The sequence below is a fragment of the Vanacampus margaritifer genome, chromosome 3 (genome assembly GCF_051991255.1).
Source record: "Vanacampus margaritifer isolate UIUO_Vmar chromosome 3, RoL_Vmar_1.0, whole genome shotgun sequence".
NCBI lineage: Eukaryota > Metazoa > Chordata > Actinopteri > Syngnathiformes > Syngnathidae > Vanacampus > Vanacampus margaritifer.
The window spans coordinates 12,607,253-12,626,077 of NC_135434.1; the positions used below are offsets into that span (position 1 = coordinate 12,607,253).

Below are 18,825 nucleotides of genomic sequence, written 5' to 3' on the forward strand. Positions count from 1 at the left end.
ACTGGCCGGGCGAGTGCGCTCATAGGCCGGCTAAGGTGAGCGCCGCCCTCCCCAGAATGGTGACTCAGTGGATAGATAGTACGCAGTACAGACGCTCCAGTAGCAGGTAGGTTAGGCTGCACTAACAAACCCAGTCGTTGCTTTTTATTAATAAACCACATATTTCACATCGATTCTGTTCATTTATCTTCATCCTGTGGTGTTTTCGCCACGCTTGCAGCCAGTTGGCGGTCAATTGTGAAAAGTGACGTGCGTAGATAAAGTTGTAGAAAAAGTAGCAAATATTTGTATTAATCACCACCAGATAGTGCTGAGTGCAGGAGTCGAACATTTCTAGAAGCTCTTGTGGGCTAAAAAGGTCCAAAGTAGCGCCCTCTGTTTGTTGGCAAAATAATCGGCTTGATGGCAATAACTAAAGGCCAAACTCAGATCAAAATAAGGGCAACAATTGTGCAACTCTGCTATTTTAGACCTAGACAACATAAACCAGATGTAGCTACTATTACATAAAAACAATACGCAAGTACAGGTATAAAAATAAAATAAAAAACCTTTGCATTTATTATTATATCTGTATGCACATGATGGGTGTTGCCTTCAGGCCATGGACATTCTAAAGTCTTTCTTGCTTTCTGTCTGTCTGTCTTCTAATATAGTATGTGAAAATGTCAGAGCTACACTAATACAAAAGCTCTTCGGCCCATTTTAATTGCAGTTGTTTATTACAGTTTTTCTCCATACGTTTGGCACATTTCTTGAAACTGAGATGACATTTTCAAAATACCATGGACAAATCCCCAAACCACCTTACAATTGGTGCCAACTGAATGGCATTTCTCATTGCTCTCATCAAATTGCCAATGTCTTACTTCATGTCTCAATTGCCTCAGTGGTTGTGTACATTTAGCCTACAGTTAGCACAATGTGCCTACATTTAGCACATTTTCCAAATGAATTAATCTTGCTGATCAAACTGGATTAGTTGTTTTTCAGTCTAATGGCTATCCTCTCCAAAACATGTCAGCAGGATTTCAGTGTGTAAATCATAATGTGCAAAATCATCTGTTCAATTGTCAAAATTAGTCGAGCATATCAAAGTGGATCAGTGTAGAGGTTGAGACATTGACACTGTTTTTTTCCCTCGCTTCATTGCAAGGGAAAATATCGGCTGCGGCGTGGATGAAAACCTTTGGCCAAACAGAGATAAGCGTATGGATGGCCAAGAGGGAGAAGGTGACGATAGTGACTGCACAGTAAATTCTGTAAAGTAAATTTGACTCTAGAGTAAATTTGACTCCATTTTGAGTGGGGCCAAATAGTATAATAGACAAATAGTTGACAAATATTAATGACGTTCCCTGATCTAAACCCAAAGGGATGATTATCAATGGTTATATTTCTACTGTGCTGTAAATACGCCCTGTGATTCAGCGCTATAGAAAACAGAATCTCTGATGCAAAATCTGAAACGACATGATTTGAATTTTGTGATCTCTCAGATGTTTGCAGCATCCTCTGCTGGCATCAAGTGCACCGGCTTCGAGATTAACTCCATCCTTGTTGCATATGGCAGGTCAAAGGCCCGTTGGACCGCAGTGCCTTCCTGCCAGGCTACCTTAGTTAAAAAAAGACTTTTAACTTTTTTATCCAAGCCTCCTTGCATAAACTGATGAGATGAGAGGCAAAATGTCTTCTAAGACAAACAGAGCAGTTGAGTTGTGATCAATTCAATGCTCTGAGAAAGAAACGACTTGCAGAAATTAGAATATCCACAAGCATGGATGTGTGATTATTTTATATGGATGTTATAGTAACAGTTTATTTCTTCTTCCCATAGACTGATTTATCACAATAGGACAACGTGACGTCTTTTCTTGCTACAAGAGTGGTGAGTTTGCTTTCTTAACATTACGTAATCGCAGTTTGGCTGATGCGGCCTCTCCCGATGGCCGGACAGATGGAAGTGCTCGGAGAGAAGCTGCTGAAAGAGCTTCCCGATGATGTGCGCGTCATCGCTTGCCGCTACCCTTTCCCCAGCTGGCCTTACCAGTCCACTCTTGGCTCAGGACTCGACCAATCGTGGGCCTCTGATATCGGCGCCATGCGGTCCAGTCAGAGGGGAAGTGTTAAGTAATGTTGAGGATGCTTTTTTCATGAATTGGATGATGATTTAAGAGACTGAATCTATGGAGCATTTCTGAATGTCCTGCACTAGTCGACCACCTTTGATAAGACAAATCATTTCATGTTCGCGTGTAAATTTTAACATGCCAAAAATGGGCAGATTAGGTTTTTCATTGCACTGAATTTCCTCCATCTCAATGGTTCGTCCTAATTACTGTGAAATTAAATAAATACTGATATGAAATTTTGATGTCTTTTCTGGTTGGATCACTTGTAGTTGGTTGGAATTGTAGTTATAATTATTTAAGAAATGCCTACTTGTACATTGCTACATAAAGATAATTAAAAACATTGAAAAACTTAAATTAGTGAAAAAAATCGCTGTAAGGCTAGTGGGCTAGTTTTGGCTATTACCCCATCAATTTTCTGAAGCATTTGTCATCATTAGGGTAACTGGACTGATTGCCAAGCAGTTGCTAAATATTTTTTTTTATTTTTTATCCCACTTACGTTCATCACACGTGTGAGAAATGTGAAGGCTTCAATAATGCATTTTTGATATGTGGGAGGAAGCTGGAGTGCCTGAGAAAACTTCACACAAGAACTAGCTGTTTAAGTCAACATGGATCAACCACATTTTAGCCTGGAAGTTGCAAAGAAAAAAAATCCACCACGGAAGAAAACACATCTTGAAGTCTGATGTACGGAAATGCACACTCACTTGAGCTAAATTGCACTACATGCACACCACCACCCAGAGGGCGCTCGTGCTCCAAACAGCTGCAAAAACAGACTCCAGCCAGAAGTATGCGCTTGAGGACGACTAAATACACTAATGAATATGAAATGTAACAACAATTAAAATGTTATGTAATTAAAATGTTAAAAGTATTCAAATTGAATTTATTTAGATTTGTTTTTATTGTATAGGCCTATATTTTTTTTCACTTTACAACTGATGCAATAAATAAATAAAAAGTCCTGCTTTAGACAATATAAATGCAAGTATTGTTTATGCGGTTTGGATGCCTGCGCACCGTTCCTGCATTTTAATAGCAATGGACGTAAGATTACTGGTGTGACGTCACAAAAGGGGCGGAGTACAGACGGCGCCGCAGTATAAAACGGGAAGAGCGCTCCTTGGGTGTGCATTCAAAGTGTAGGCACGATAGAAAGGAGAGCACTCGCATACACACACACGCAATAAATGGAAGTACAGAGGACTACCGGGCTTCAGCAACCCAAGAGCGGCAACATGTGCGAGTCAACGCCGAGGTCATGCGAGCCTCGGCGGAAGAAAGCCGAGGAGCGCGGCGCTCCTTCGGAGACCTCTCGGATCATTACCGACCCGGCCACCGGCAAGTGCTACTGCCGGGGCAAAGTTCTGGGAAAGGTACAGAGAGAGAGAGAGACATCACTTAACTGTTATGTATGCATGAATTTGGTCATTATAATGAAAACAATATTTTGTCTTTTCAGGGAGGCTTTGCAAAGTGCTACGAGATGACCGACCTCTCCACCAGTAAAGTTTACGCAGCCAAAATCATCCCGCATGCGCGCGTCTCAAAGCCGCACCAACGGGAGAAGGTATAAGACCACACATCATGCAATTGTCTCCCAAATTAATCATCACAATGACTTAAGGGAAAAAATATAGTGTTAACTATTTTGATGTTGCCCCTCTCCCCCCTTCCCATGTCTAGATTGACAGAGAAATCGACCTTCACCGAATACTCCATCACAAGCACATAGTGCACTTCTATCACCATTTCGAGGACAAGGAGAACATCTACATCCTGCTGGAGTACTGCAGCAGAAAAGTTAGTCTAATGCACAACTTTAAAGCATGAGGGGTGGGCAACTTTTTTTCTCCAACCTTTTTCCTTGCCTGCAAATGCACTTTTCCTGGCCTGTCCCCTCCTGAACCATCCTATCTTATGTTGCCTCCCTTCCTCACATGGCAGCACTGCCTTCCCAGTCCATGCACATGGAATAAATCCAAATACTTAAAAAGGGGTAGTAAATCTACTTTACTGCATGCCATTTAATCTGGTGCACTAAATATGTGCAGAAACGCAATGAATTGATCTTTTCATACCCTGTTCGTGTTTACATTGCATCCCAGCTAGTCAGCATTTGTTTCCTCTGGCAAATTTTTTACCTGTCCCTTCTTTTTTTTGCAGTCCTTAGCACACATCCTGAAGGCCCGCAAAGTACTCACGGAGCCAGAGGTGCGCTACTACCTACGACAGATCGTTTCTGGGCTCAAGTACCTGCACGAGCAGGAGATCCTGCACAGGGACCTCAAACTGGGTATGCATTCAATGGCAAGAACAGGAGCCTCATCATCTTGCCCTTTCTCATCTTTCTCACTCTCCCTTGGTAGGTAATTTCTTTGTAAACGAATCCATGGAGCTGAAGGTGGGCGACTTTGGTCTGGCAGCCAAGCTGGAACCGGCGGGGAACAGGAGGAAGACGATATGCGGGACTCCCAACTATCTTTCCCCCGAGGTGCTGAACAAGCAGGGCCACGGCTGTGAATCAGACATCTGGGCCCTCGGCTGTGTAATGTGAGTAGGCTTCGAAATGAGTCCTAATGTGAACCCTCTGATCACTGATTATATTAAAATGTCAGAAAGTTCACTGGTATAGAGTATAACTTGAAATGCATGGTTGTAAATGAGGGTTGTGTAGGAATAGTTTTAGTTATCTTAGCTGCTGTCATTCGCGTGTCGCTAAAGGACATTCCTTTATTGCCGGGGTACTTTCCAGTTTTAATCTGTCCCCATTTTTGCTAAATGCAGTCATCCTTGGCTGCGCCCAGATCCAATTGTGGTCAAACTTAAGTGTTTATTTAGCATTTTTCTTTTTCTTCTATTATATAGGATATATATCATTGACATGTACATCAACAGCTTTATCGTCACTGTATAATAAAGTGTTGTTTTTTTCCTGGCTAATAGAAATGTGGAAAATTCATTTTTGTTGTACATGATTTTCATTTGACAGCTACAACATAATAAATATGCTTTAAAAAAGGCTTTAAAATATAATAAATTGGCGGATGTGACTTGTAACTTGCTGTTTTTCCATTGGAAAAAAAGCTCAGGATACATTTTAAATTTGCACATTTCCCCCATTGTGAAACTAATAATAGTTAGCTAAGCTCGTCGAAAATGTGAATTTATTGCACATCATGGTAAATTTTGCATTTATCTTAGATATTGCAATTTTGAAAATAAGGTTTAACATAACTTGCATTTTTTTAATCTAGAAAGAAAATCCAAAATCTGGAATACATTGGGTACATACATGGTAGTCATCTATCAGGATGTCTTTGCACTTAATAACTCCACAAGGGTTCAAGTCCTCAAGGCCCTCTTATGTAGCATTAGCATTTATTTTTTTTTTACTTTGGCTTTTTACCAAATTCCAAAAACCTCACTAGCGACCCCACTGGCCAAAAGTGCTATAGCAAATGAATGGATAGAGTCTAACGAGCATATTCGATATCACTCCAGGTACACAATGCTTTTGGGAAGGCCGCCGTTTGAAACCACCAATCTGAAAGAGACGTACCGGTGCATCCGCGAGGCTCGCTACTCGTTGCCCTCCTCACTATCGCCGCAGGCTAAGCAGCTGATTGCCAGCCTGCTGGCCAAGATGCCAGAGGATAGACCCGACCTGGAGCACATCTTGAGGCACGACTTCTTCACACAGGTGAGATACAATTTTCTCAATGGCGGGAGTGTAGGAGGCTTCCAGCAGGTTGCTGACCCACTTTGATGTCCCCTTGCAGGGCTTCAGTCCCGAACGTCTGTCAGCGAACTGTTGTCACTCCACGCCCGATTTTCACGTTTCAAGTCCCGCCAAGAGCTTTTTCAAGAAAGCGGCGGCGGCGCTATTTGGAGGCCGGCGGGACAAGGTCAAATACTACGAGACTCTGAGTGAGTAAGACTGATTTACTGAGCAACATGCAGTGGGAAATTAACAACTCAAGGGGGAAGTCAACCTTAAACATTTCTTGACAATAATATGTTATATGTGACCTCTCTAGTGTAAACATGACATTCTGATTAATATTACATTTGTGGAATATGAGTTATGAAGCAAAATCCAGTCGTTCTCAGTGGGCGGCCATTTTGCCACTTGCTGTCAATTGAAGATGACATCACAGTTGCTCAGGGCTCTGGCAACGACCAATCACAGCTCACCTGTTTTTTAAAAATTATTTTTATTATTTTGTTATATTAAACAGAATACCGTATTTAGACCAGTTGGGTTGCATATAATATATTGCTGTTAATACTACTACTATCACGTCACAATTATGCAAACCAGCAATAGTATCCAAAAATGCAATAAATCAGTAGCAGTTCGGAATCAATATTTATCTAATAACATGATTTTTAAAAAAAATCAATAAAATGCTCTAGATCCACCAGAGAGTTTTGACGTTATTGTGCGCCAGTTAGGAGGTCGTGTGAGGTGAATCTGAACTCTGATTGGGTAAAGGAACGGTCCTATTGCTCAATGTTACATTACATTGACCAACACTTCTGATGGTGAAATCTGATTGGACAAACAATCTAACATACACTTACTGGAGGTAGAGAAACACACCAAAATGAAGAGAATAGATTTAATACAATTTAATGAAAACATATAAGAATTGGAGATTTTTTATTTTATTTTATCTTATTTTTTACTTTTTCTTACAGATAAGTTAACCAAAGAGGAAGAGGAGATCTACAAACTGCAGCATGACCTGGAACGAACTGTCATCAGCCAGCAGCAGTGCAAAAAGACAGCAGAGGTAAGAATTAACTATTCACACTTGCAATTTTCAGTCCCTAAGTGAGCAGGTTCTACAGCCTGTTCAGAAAGCCGGTTATTTTCAAGCATTTTGAGTTGAGTCATAGTGGGAGGAGACGAATCCTACTCCGCTGTCATCGCACATTTTCAAACGCTGTCGTCATTTGTTTCATCCGCCTCAGAATGGAAGTCTACTTCCGCCATCTGCCCAAAGCCCCGTCGCCCTGGCAACAGAGAGCCGATCCCTGACGACGACGCGAGATACCATCCGTCTAATCGTCAGGGGGAGTCTGGGGAGTTGCAGCAGCAGCAGCGAATGTGAGTTCTTTTGACAACATTGGTACCCTGGCAACTTCAATAGGTACACCTGATATGTAATGACATGAAACAAAAGTTACTTCTATACTTTCAGTATGACGGTAGCACTGTGTCCTAGTGGCTTTCAAGGATGATACATGTAAAAAAAAAATGCCTGTAAAATTAAAAGGTTTAATAATTTATGGATTTGTAGTATTTTCCTTCCATTTCACATACCAATGTCACTGTGCAGGTGTACCTAATGAAATGTTCAATGTGCGTATATAAACATAACAAACCCTAAAGTCCGTACGCTGTCCCTGTAGGTTTAGAGTACAACACCACGGGGAGTGTCGCCGACACGGTCGCCGGTGTGTTGAGGGGCTGCCTGGAGAACATGCCTAAAGGTGAGGTCGTTTACAGCCAAATACGAAACATATGCGGGTGTGATAAAACGTTACCCATACCGTCTCAAAGGCTTCTAGCAGAAGATTATAACGCCCAACAATTTGAACTCCGTAAAGATTTATCACTCTTCTAAGCATCTGCTGAATCGTGCTTTTGTGGATGCTGAGTTCGAGTACAGCCCTCTGGATAGATTACCTGTACGAAAGCCTGCTATATCAGTTTGGGGGTGATAGCAGCATGTCTTCTGTGATGTGATTTGTTAAGAACAGATCCCATGTTGAGAAACTTGCCATATTGCATTCGAATTTTACTGCATGTTGGAGCAGTATGATGACCATAAAGCTTCTCAATCTGGCGCTGAAATGCAATTTCGGAAAATTTTGCAACGTTGCTCCAATGTCAATTGCCAAGGGGATAAACATCAAGTGGACTCCTTCATGGATGTAATTGTCACCATTTTGGAATTGAACTCCATTGTTAACCAAAACAGCAGCACCTATTGACGAGTTTAAAGCATGGGGACTAAATGCCTGTTGTAAGTTAGCAATGAGTCAAGTTTATGTGGTCGCTCCACAGTGTCGTCGAGATAAATCCATGTTTGTTCCGGGGAGAGATGCCACTCATTGGTTCCCGCTCAGCAAGTGTTGCATACTTTATGTTCCAGGGAAGCTACAGAACTTATTTAAAATAAAGGCCTACCCCCTAATTGACACCTGCCCCCATCCACAATAGAGTAAATAAACACCCCCCTCGCAGAAACGCACAGTTTCTGATGTTTTGTGGTGCCTTCAGGAAAACTGGGAAATATGCCTTATTAAGCTTTTCAAAGGCCTCCCCCCTAATAGCCCCCTCGCCCAGCCACTATTTACGGAAATACATTTGTGATATCGGTGCACCATGTTCCTGGTAAATGAGTTCTAACCCCCCTTGTTGTTCTTGTTTTGCGCCCTACAGCCGACAGCATTCCTCAGAGCGCAAACAGTTGCAGCCTTCAGTGGGTGACCAAGTGGGTGGACTACTCCAACAAGTACGGCTTCGGATACCAGTTGTCCGACCACACCGTGGGCGTTCTCTTCAACAATGGCACTCACATGAGCCTTCTGCCAGACAGAAAGTACGTGCCTCCCCAAATGTTATGATTATGCAAATGTTGCCAAGCGCTTGCCAAAAAAGTATCTACTTGAGCTTTTTAAAGGGTTTCTCTCACTCTGATTATCTCCAATTCATCACCAGGACAATCCATTATTATGCAGAGTTGGGTCAGCGCTCTGTTTTCCCCACCTGTGAGGTACCTGAACACTTCGTGGGCCAAGTGACTGTGCTCAAGTATTTTTCCCACTACATGGAGGAGAACCTCATGGATGTAAGCCTTTCATTCATTCTGTTCCTAAATGCTAACATGTCGCGGCGTGTTTGATGCTAACTGTGTTGTGTTCTCAGGGCGGGGACCTGGGCAGTATGACGGATGCACACATGCCCAGACTCTATCTTCTCCAATGGCTCAAATCGGACCGCGCCCTCATGATGCTCTTCAATGATGGCACTTTCCAGGTAAACACTCTCAGGGAAACGCCGGTGGTTGCTAGGAGAAACCAGATAACAGTACTCAACTCAGATCAACAGCAGAGAACAGAATATTCAACTAGAATTGTATGCATCCTTCAGTTGTTGAAGTACCGGGTTCCAAGATAAGGTCAACTCAAATGAAATTTTTATAGCTTGTGGCGCACTCATAAAAACAGTTAGGAGTTAGGAAACATCTCTCTTGAAGCTTGTAAAGTCCAACCTCAAAATGATAACATTTTACCTAGATATTATGAAGTTTTGCAACTATGTCTTGTGGTGCATTCATGAAAAATGGGAGTTTGGAAACAACCCTCTTTTTTAAGATAAAAAAAAAAAAGTTAACTTTTGACAGAGATAAAGTAGACGATGGATGATTAAACTTTAGTGTGAAAAACCATCTACAGTATATACTTTGTTGTATTCATGAAAGATGGAGTTTTCTCTTGGTATAGCTTGCATATTTTTATTTATTTATAGTCTCTTAGGGACTTGATAAGTTAAAAGTTGAACATAAACATCTGTATGGATCTTGTGCATTTTAGGTCCATCCTGTAATATATAACTGAGAAATTTTAATGGAACTTGAAAGCACCAAAAGAGATTCCGATCATTTATTTAAAATAATAATAATGATGATGATATTATTAATACTACTGCTCCTTGTACTAATATTAACAATACTAATGATTATTATTGTTTGCTTAAGTAGCCACCAAGATTTTTCCCCCCACTAATTGCGAGTGGAAACTTTGCGTTTCAGTCCACTACACGCTCGTTTTTCAAAGCTCTGTTTTCGGGAATGTAAAATTGAAACTGTAAACAGGAAGCCCAGAACTGGAGACACAAACAAACTCTTATCAGGGGAAAACCGCTTTGGTGTAATCTAAACAAAAAAATAGCACATAGCCTTAGAATCCCTTCAGGGTTGTCAAACTAATTTTCACTTTGGGCCTCATTGTTGTTTTGGTTGACTTGAGAGGGCAGAAATTTCCCTGCGATAGGCTGACAGATTGAATTTTGAGTCAAAGGTCATGGAAAATGTTGAAGGGGTTTGATGGGAGGGGATTTGAAGAAAAATAGCAAATGTTTCAGCCGAAATGAAAAGGATTCATGTGCCTAAAATGAACTGTTATTCTCATTTGTCATTATTCCCAAAGGTGAACTTTTACCATGACCACACCAAGATCATCCTGTGCTGCCAGAGGGACGAATACATGCTGACCTACATCAACGAGGACCGCGTCTCCAAGACCTTCAAGCTCAGCTCGCTGCTGGCATCCGGCTGCCCCGCCGACCTGCGCGAGCGCATGCTATACTCGCTCAACATGCTGCTACAAAGGTGCAGCTAAAGACCCGATAAATATGTGCGTTAGACACATGGACTCACACATCATGCAGAGCTTGCATCCATTGGGGAGGAACAGCGCAAGTGGAATTGTGGACGGACGACAGACTGTGGATCATAGAAGTCACTACATGCAATGGAGGGAAGATGAGGTTTTACTGGAGGAGCGACAACTAGGTCGGACCCGGGAATGTTGATACGATGGATAAGGAGAGACAAAGATGATGTCTTTTGTGAAGACTGAAAAGTTGGGCTGGCACCAGCTTAAAAATAAAGAAGAGGCTGCGGGACTGTCTCACTGTTGTAAATGATGTACAGTGTAAGCTAACCTGCCATACAGAAACATGCTAATATGTGTGAGGATGGGCCAGGGTTCAAGTGTTTTTAAAAATATGTACGTCTATTTGTGTGTGTGTGTGTATATATGAGTCAGTGTGTGTGTGGGAGGGTTGTAATATGCAAAAAAAAAAGAAAAAAAGGACAGTGTTTTGTCTCTTTAATGACATCTAGACTGAGCGCACAGGGGTCGGGGATGGTGCTTTTTTTTCTTTCTTTTTTTTTTTTAGAATGCTTAAAGAGCCATTATCACCCTGGTAGAAAAAAATTGTACTGCATAACTTATTGAGTACAAAAAAGTGCCGTATTTATTTATTTAATAATAAAATGCATTTTCTTAAAAACAAACTGTTTGAGTGTGTGAATATATCTTTTCCTATTTAATTCTATTTTTTGCAGTGTCAAATTTTAGCCCTCGAAGCCACATCCGGCCCATCGCATCATTTTACGTAAGGAAAATAGTACAAGCTTCATGTTTCTTGCTGAATGGATTTGTTCTTCTCGATTTAATATAGAAAATCTGTACAGAAATTGCAATTCTCCAAATCCATCAAACATAATTTGGAAAAGAGTTGTGTGCTTAGTTATATGTCAGTGGCACTATTTTCCATGACTTCTGATTTCAAATTCTATTTGACAAGTCAATAACAAGCCAATGTGTGTAATATACATGACTTATGTATGGTTTCTGATCACTCGTATAAGCTTCTGTGGCAAACTATAACTACAATGTGGCCTGTGATGAAAATGAGTTTGATGCCACTAATGTCCATTGGCAATCTTAACGTGAGCCATGAAAAGTGGACATAAAGCCTGCGCAACAGTGTTCGAATGTCAGGTTTTCTGTGACATAAAAAAAAAAAAAACGTACCAAGATAACAACTTTTGAAGAATCATGCATAAAATCACTCTTTTATTGAATGTGGCTGTGACAACCACAACCTAGGGGGCGCAAGAGAGCGCACAGGAGCGTTTGGTGCCGTTCTTCTTCTACGCCCCAACTAGCTGCTTCTGTTTGTTTGACTTAATGTTTAGTAACGGTGGGGAATGATTGTAAAACTCACGGCAGCTTCTCAGGTGCACAAACTAAAAGGATTTGACAAGAGAATGAAGGCTTTTACAAGAAAGGAACATAAATGGAGGTAAGACATTTGTTAACTTTGATTATTTTTAATGACACCAGATAAAGTCTGAATTGGTTGACAACTGAAAATGGTGAAGAATTGGCAGCCAATGCCATGGTGTATATAGCATTTATTTTACAACAAAATACTAAAGTTAAACATAACAATGGACAAATTTGAATGTGTCATTATATTCAATGTTACAACGTGTGTAGTCCTTGATGAAAAAGAAGCAACTGACTTTCAACCCATGAAAGTGGTGTCAATTGAGCTTTTGTTGTTGATGAAATTTGAATACTGAAAATTTTAACCTATTTAAATAATTTTGCGTTGTACAGTATCTCGTGATCTACCTGCGAGCTCTGACTCGTTTTGCTATGGCAGGCATGTCACAATTGGTTGACTGCGTCACCAGCCAGGAGACAGAATTCTGGCTTAATTATAGGTGTAGAGGATGATATGTTTATTTCAACTAAATAAAAAGCACATATTCTGTTGTGGGTTTTTATGCATTCCTTAAAATAATATTCTGCCAATTACCAAAATCAATAAATAGCCTTAAAAACGTGATACTGTTCATTTCATTGTAATGTGAGCAAACTTACAAAATCAGCCGATCAAATAATGATTTCCACTGTATGCCCAATTTTCTTCATACAGTGTATATATACCACATAATTTTTTCTTTTGTAGACAAATGTTTTATGCAGCATTTTGAAAGTTGTTTCCCCACTCCAAAAAATAAATTTCTGAGGGAAATGAAAGCTATATGGACCTTAATGACACTCCTGTCTTTTTCTGGTCCAAATCAAAGCAAGTATGTTAGCTAGTGCTTGGAGCATCGAAATGGGCAAGATAGAAGAGGATGTCAACAGTAAAGGCCTCATCTCTACAAAGATGACCTGATGTGACCTTGACTAACTTGTTTCTTGGGGCCCTCTCTTTAACTACTGGCTGTCTCCAAACTAATTAACCAATTTGTTTATTTGATCAAACACACTAAGAGACTCATTACCATCTGAAGGAAACGGACAAAATTATTATTATTATTTTTATTGTTTTTTTATTTATTGTTTTTTGTTATGCAAATGTCATTTTCATTCATTTTTCGAATGGTATTTATCATACAATTTTAATGCCTCACAGGGAATTTATTATTATTATTTTATTTATCGTATGAATTGTAATCCCACAAGGGAAATAATTCAGTTCCTCATGTGAAAATTATTTATTTATTTATTTTGAAAATGTCATAAATCATAGTATTGTAATCCCTTAAAGGGATTTCATTTATTTTAGTAATTTTAATCCACCAAGTGTGAATCCCCCTGAACCCCCCAAATATAAAATTATATTGTATACATTTTGTATATTCATTACACTAATTGTAATACGGTGGACACCCGCTATTGGTGGGGGATAGGATAGGGCCAGCCCGTAAATAGCGAAACTCTGTGTATAATTGATGTCTATTCAAATGCATATATGGATCTTTTTTTTTTTTAAACATAACCAAAATTCTTCAAAAAAATGCAGATAAACATTCAGTTAAGTATTCGTTATACACAGAAAATGGAAGTGGAAGGATGAGGAAAAAAACAAAAATACATTTTGTAAGGATTGAAAAAGGTTGTATTTAATGTACTAATTTTAACTCTTCATGGGGTTGTCTTATTTTTATTGTTACTAATTTACAATATTGAGGATTTTTGGTTTTACTTTATAATCAGATTTTATTTCTTATACTACGGGTAATTGTATCCGTCAATTTTGGGAACATTCTTTTTCCATCGTTTTTTTGTTGACTGACTCGTTTTAATTTCCTGGATATATTTTACTGTCAAGACCGTGAACTGGAAAGATCCATTTCGTGCAACTTCTCAAGTCGGTGGAAAACGTGTACTACTTCTCTCCCTCTTCTCAGTGAACGTCAGTCAGAGGTCATTTCCATCGATCTCACACATTGTCATCCGAATGTTCAGTTGATGGTTCTGCCGAGCGCCTCTTCACCTCTGGGGCTTACTTACCGGTATTTATATAACAACTGCAGTCCAACGTTGATGCAGTGAGTCATCCCCCTTCAGAAGTTCCCTCAGAATATCAGTGCTTAGTGGAGCTCAATAATACACGGCTGAAGCGTAGACATACCCACTCGGGCAGGGCAGAACAGGAAGTGGCGTTCCACGTGAGGGAAGGCGTGGGAATTATTCATGCAGTGATACCTCCAGGGTCCCCCGTGCTATTGACAGTAATGGAAGCTCCAAATAGACTGTTGATGTTGACATTGTGTGGCATTGAAGGGCGTTTTGACCTTGTGTTGCATCAGATGCATGCATGCGCCTGAAAACCGACCTACAGGGAGAAGAAGAGTCAAACATAGTTGCACGCATGTTCGGAACAGAAAAACAGCATGAGAGAGAAACGGCAATTTTCCCTCCAGTGGGAATGCTGAGAGATGCTGAGCTGAAATGAGAGTGAAGGACATCAATTTTGATTAATACTAACTGGTACGAATAGTAAGATATAACTCAGGGCAGTACTGTGCACTAGTGGTTAGCACAGTTCCCAATTTCGAATCTTGCATATTTTTTCCTGTGCATGTGTGGATTTTCTCTGGGTACTCCAGCTTCCAAAAATATGCACGTTAGGTTCAATGAGGACCAAATAGCCACAAGATATAAAATTGAGTTAATTTTACCTAACCCTTATTTAACCAAGACACATCCCATTGAGATTAAAAACCACGTTTTCAAGGCTGTCCTGGCAAAGAGGCAGCAACAAACATACACATAATTTTACACATACATTATGAAAGACAAGTGCATATTGTGGAATTTGCCTCAAAAACTATGTTTGGATTTAAAAGTGAATGAGTCGTCTACCGAAATTCAAACACAATCTGCTTCTTCCTCTGGTCGTTGAATCGGTGGAGGCTGATGTCTGTGGATCTAATTCTGCTTCATCTATCCTTCCTTCCTTTCCTCAGTCTTTCCTTTGGTCTCTTGCTAGTGATGGCAAAATGAAGCTTCATGAAGCACTTGTGATTTTTTTAAAGTCCCCTAGATGGTGCTCTTGGTTGGAAGATGCAGTGGAAATTTAATACATTTCCATTTTGCCATCAGGTCTCCCTAATTTGTTGGAATTTAGATGTTTCTGGGGTTGGTGAAAGATTCTGGTTGGTGACCACCGGGGTAGTAGGTGATGTCTGGTCGGTGCTGGATTTCACTTTTCTTTCTTTTCTTTGATCCTTCCTCGGGTCTCCTGACAACCTCACGACTCTAGCTGGATTCTCAAGTATTCGATTTAGGTGAACGGTATGGGATTTTTAATAGGTTTTAGCTGAATTAATGAGCCCACACACACCTGCACATGCACATACTCACGCACATACAAAAAAAAGAAAAAGAGAGAAAGCAATGATGATGACATGTCGAATCGGTAAGATTACCGAATGAACAATACTGAGCTGAAAAAAAAAAAAAAAATAGTGAATGAGTCAGTATTTATACATCTGAACAACCCCTATTTCATTTCATTTCGTATCATTTCATTTATAATAGAAAAATGTGGGAATTATTGGAGGCAACTTTGTTTTATCGGCATTGAAAACAACTTTCAAGTGAATTAATGAGCGCTGGACAACCACAAAAGATTTGACAGCCCAAAAAAAAAAAAAAGAGTTGAGCCATAGCAGTAAATAACAGTGTCGTTAGCATAGAAGTACAAATTTGCACCATATAAACTCCGCAAAGGTCCAATGGGCCCGACATTTGAACACAGAACCTCAGACCAGTGAAGCAGACATGCTAAACACTAGCACACCATATTGGCTTGGGTCCTAATGATCATTTATGTCTTTATTTTGCTACAAACAGGCTTTATTGCTGATGTTTGTTTGGCGTCATCCAATCCAATTTAGCTAAATTGCTATTGTGCCAATTTACAACTAAAGAAGTTTATACAAAGGTGTTTTTTGGTAGGTTTATCTCCTTTTCCATTAAAGAGACCAAACCCTTTTCACTCAATTAGTGTGAACGCTAGTGGTTAATTCAGGAATTTGTGTTGTTGTGGCTCAAGGCAGCTCCACTGCTGAGTCATATCGACTTAGGAGGAGACGATGTTGCAGTGCGTGCGGGCAGGCTTAGCGCTGAGTTTGAGTTGATGTGACAATGGGAATCTTTATATTGGCTTCTTCCCTTGAGTTGTCTGCAGGCAACAACATGACTCAGTGTGGGAGTAGAAATGATTGTTATGAGGGGTAGACAGAGACATAATTCCACATGACCTCTCATGGCATGCTCTCACATGTATTTCAGTAGTGTGTTTAAGATGTTTTACATAATTAAGCGAAGGTTTTCCTGTGTTGTGTGTGAGAGCATTTCACTTGGGCATGGGAATGTCTGTCATGTGTGCGAGAGCATTTCATTTCATGTGTGAGAGCGTTCCCTTGTGTGTTTCACTTGTGCCGGTGATAGTGTCTGTAGTATAAAAGTTTTTAATGTATTTGAGAGGGTCTAAGTAGTGTATGAGATACATAATTTCACTTAAGTGTGAGAGCATTTCAGTAATGTGCGGTAGAGAGTTTTAGTAGTGAGCAAAGAAAAATGTTTGTAGTGTAGTGTGAGAAAGTTTCCCTTTGTATGAGAGCATTTCAGGAGTATGTCTGAGAGCAATTCAGTAGAGTGTGAGAGCATTTCATTAGGGGGGTGCCAAAAAAATCGGTTTCTCATTTAGTATTATTCAGAATCGATTTTAAATGTCCCAAAATCGATTTTATTTCAATTATTTTATACTGTCTTGCCCTTGTTTGTATGTGCCTTTATTGGGAGCACTGTTCATGTTGTACACGATTTGGCCACTTAGGGGCAGTGTGGTTTCCGCTCATTCTGATACAAGTTGTAGCCACATAGAAGCAAAAAGTAATTATCAAGTTATTCCAATAAAAGTTTTTTTTTGTTGTTGTTGCTGTGTAGGATGTTAAGATGCTTCTCTGCATACATTCCTGAAGCGTTTTGTATGAATAGTCGTTATTTTGAGTGATAAAAGTGCCACGCGCTAATTAGCATTAGCGAGTCAGACTGGAGTAGATCATGACGATTATTTGCATATCTATAAATTGAAACAGAAGTCATTGTCAATCAAATAATTTCTAATCTAAAATCGTTTAGAATCGATAATCGATTCTGAATCGGATCGCAGGCCCAAAAATCGGAATCGAATCAAATCGTGAGACAGTCAAATATTCCCAGCCCTACGTTTCATACTGTTTGTGAAAATGTTATCATTCGTGAATGTGAGATCATTTCAAGAAAGACATTCGATAATGTGTGTGTGAGAGCGTTTCAATAAAAATGATATTCATTTATGTGACGATACCGATCATGTTAATGACTTCTCACAATAATTAGGAAACATAAAAATCTCTGCCAGCGTTAACATTTTTCAAATGACCATTACTACAATATACTCATCACTGGTGAGCTATTTTTAGAACAGGCCCACAAACTGGTCTACTTTTCTGATCCTTGAGAGTTACTTGATGCCTGATTCTGTAACTAATTCATTTTAGCGATTTAACCAATTAGTTCATTTAATCAGAATACTGCGCTTATGACTAAATGCATGTTCAGAGGATGAATGAAAAATACGGTAGGTGTGCCGAATTGCCCACACACACACACACACACTAGAGGTCAACTGATTAAAAACGTAATGCTTTCTGAAAATGTAGTCTTATTCAAGTATAAAAGCACTGATTTCTGAGTATGAAATTAATGATGTCTGAAAAGAAGCAAAACATCAAGGATGAGAAGCTGGCGGTTCGAGTGCATTGTCAAACTGCACTTAAAGGGAATAGAGTATCCAAAGCAACTCATTAATATGCCAACTGTGCACTCAGTGATGACCCCTGTGACTGTGTGCACCTGATTATACACTTGTTGTTAATTGGAATAAATCTGTTGATGTGGCTCGGACATTGCGTCAATGAATTGCGTGAAAGCTGCGACCCTCTGAAATAAGACGGACTCAGGTACTGCCATAGCACTTGTTAGCTTCATATGGCCAAGGGGGGCATATCATCGTGTGTGTGTGTGTGTGTGTGTGTGTGTGTGTGTGTGTGTGTGTGTGTGTGTGTGTGTGTGTGTGTGTGTGTGTGTGTGTGTGTGTGTGTGCGTGCGTGCGTGCGTGCGTGCGTGCGTGCGTGCGTGTGTGTGTGTGTGTGTGTGTGTGTGTGTGTGTGTGTGTGTGTGTGTGTGTGTGTGTGTGTGTGTGTGTGTGTGCGTGCGTGCGTGCGTGCGTGCGTGCGTGCGTGCGTGCGTGTGTGTGTGCGTGTGCGCGCGCTTGTGTGTTTTGATTCCTGCCGAACCCCTGAGACTAGCTCACACATTCTTTCGAACCCAGGTTAAGAACCACGGTTTTAGCTATCCCCTAGGCGGTATTGTGACATGTTTTGGTCTTTTTGATGGTTCTGACCAAGCCATTTCAAAATAAAATACCACCCACGGGTTTTAATAGTGCAGTGGAAAGACATGAAATATTTAGTAGGTTTATTATATTGTCTAACAACGTCCACCTCTCAAAATAATATCTCTGACATTCACTCAAAATTAGGGATGCATGATGATATCGGTGGCCGATAATTATCGGCAATTATTGACTAATACAATTCCGCTTCTTGGTGCTTTACACAATGTTTCAATGTATTTGTACATGTTAGACTTGTAGTAGGACTCAAAAGTATATTTGTATTCAAGTTCATTTTCCAAACAATAATCGGCTTACTTATCGGTTAATCGACATCGGCGCTTT

The 18,825-nt window shown here is 40.1% G+C and overlaps 3 protein-coding genes across 8 annotated transcripts in view; all 3 read left to right on the forward strand.

Annotated features, from left to right (window-relative positions):
* Positions 1-176: 176 nt before the first annotated feature.
* On the forward strand, positions 177-2,368 carry LOC144048436 (ATP synthase subunit C lysine N-methyltransferase). Its single transcript, XM_077560385.1, is given in 3 exon segments — positions 177-1,638; positions 1,836-1,888; positions 1,958-2,368. Coding segments are annotated over 3 exon segments (414 nt in total). The 5' UTR covers positions 177-1,454; the 3' UTR covers positions 2,135-2,368.
* Positions 2,369-3,041: 673 nt separating this feature from the next.
* Positions 3,042-11,239, forward strand: plk2b (polo-like kinase 2b (Drosophila)). Its single transcript, XM_077560373.1, has 14 exons — positions 3,042-3,517; positions 3,604-3,711; positions 3,828-3,944; positions 4,308-4,437; positions 4,511-4,694; positions 5,646-5,844; positions 5,924-6,071; positions 6,846-6,940; positions 7,122-7,257; positions 7,563-7,643; positions 8,599-8,758; positions 8,878-9,007; positions 9,085-9,195; positions 10,368-11,239. The coding sequence occupies exons 1-14, from the start codon at positions 3,332-3,334 to the stop codon at positions 10,557-10,559; spliced, it is 1,977 nt and encodes a 658-aa protein (XP_077416499.1). The 5' UTR covers positions 3,042-3,331; the 3' UTR covers positions 10,560-11,239.
* A 606-nt stretch (positions 11,240-11,845) lies between these two features.
* Positions 11,846-18,825, forward strand: part of mier3b (mesoderm induction early response 1, family member 3 b) — a 69,617-nt gene continuing 62,637 nt past the window's right edge. For 5 of the 6 annotated variants that reach the window (XM_077560374.1, XM_077560377.1, XM_077560376.1 and 2 more), the window contains exon 1: positions 11,846-12,033. The gene's annotated coding sequence lies outside the window, so the exon portion shown is untranslated. The remainder of the gene's footprint in view (positions 12,034-18,825) is intronic. The other variant, XM_077560379.1, reaches the window with a different exon arrangement.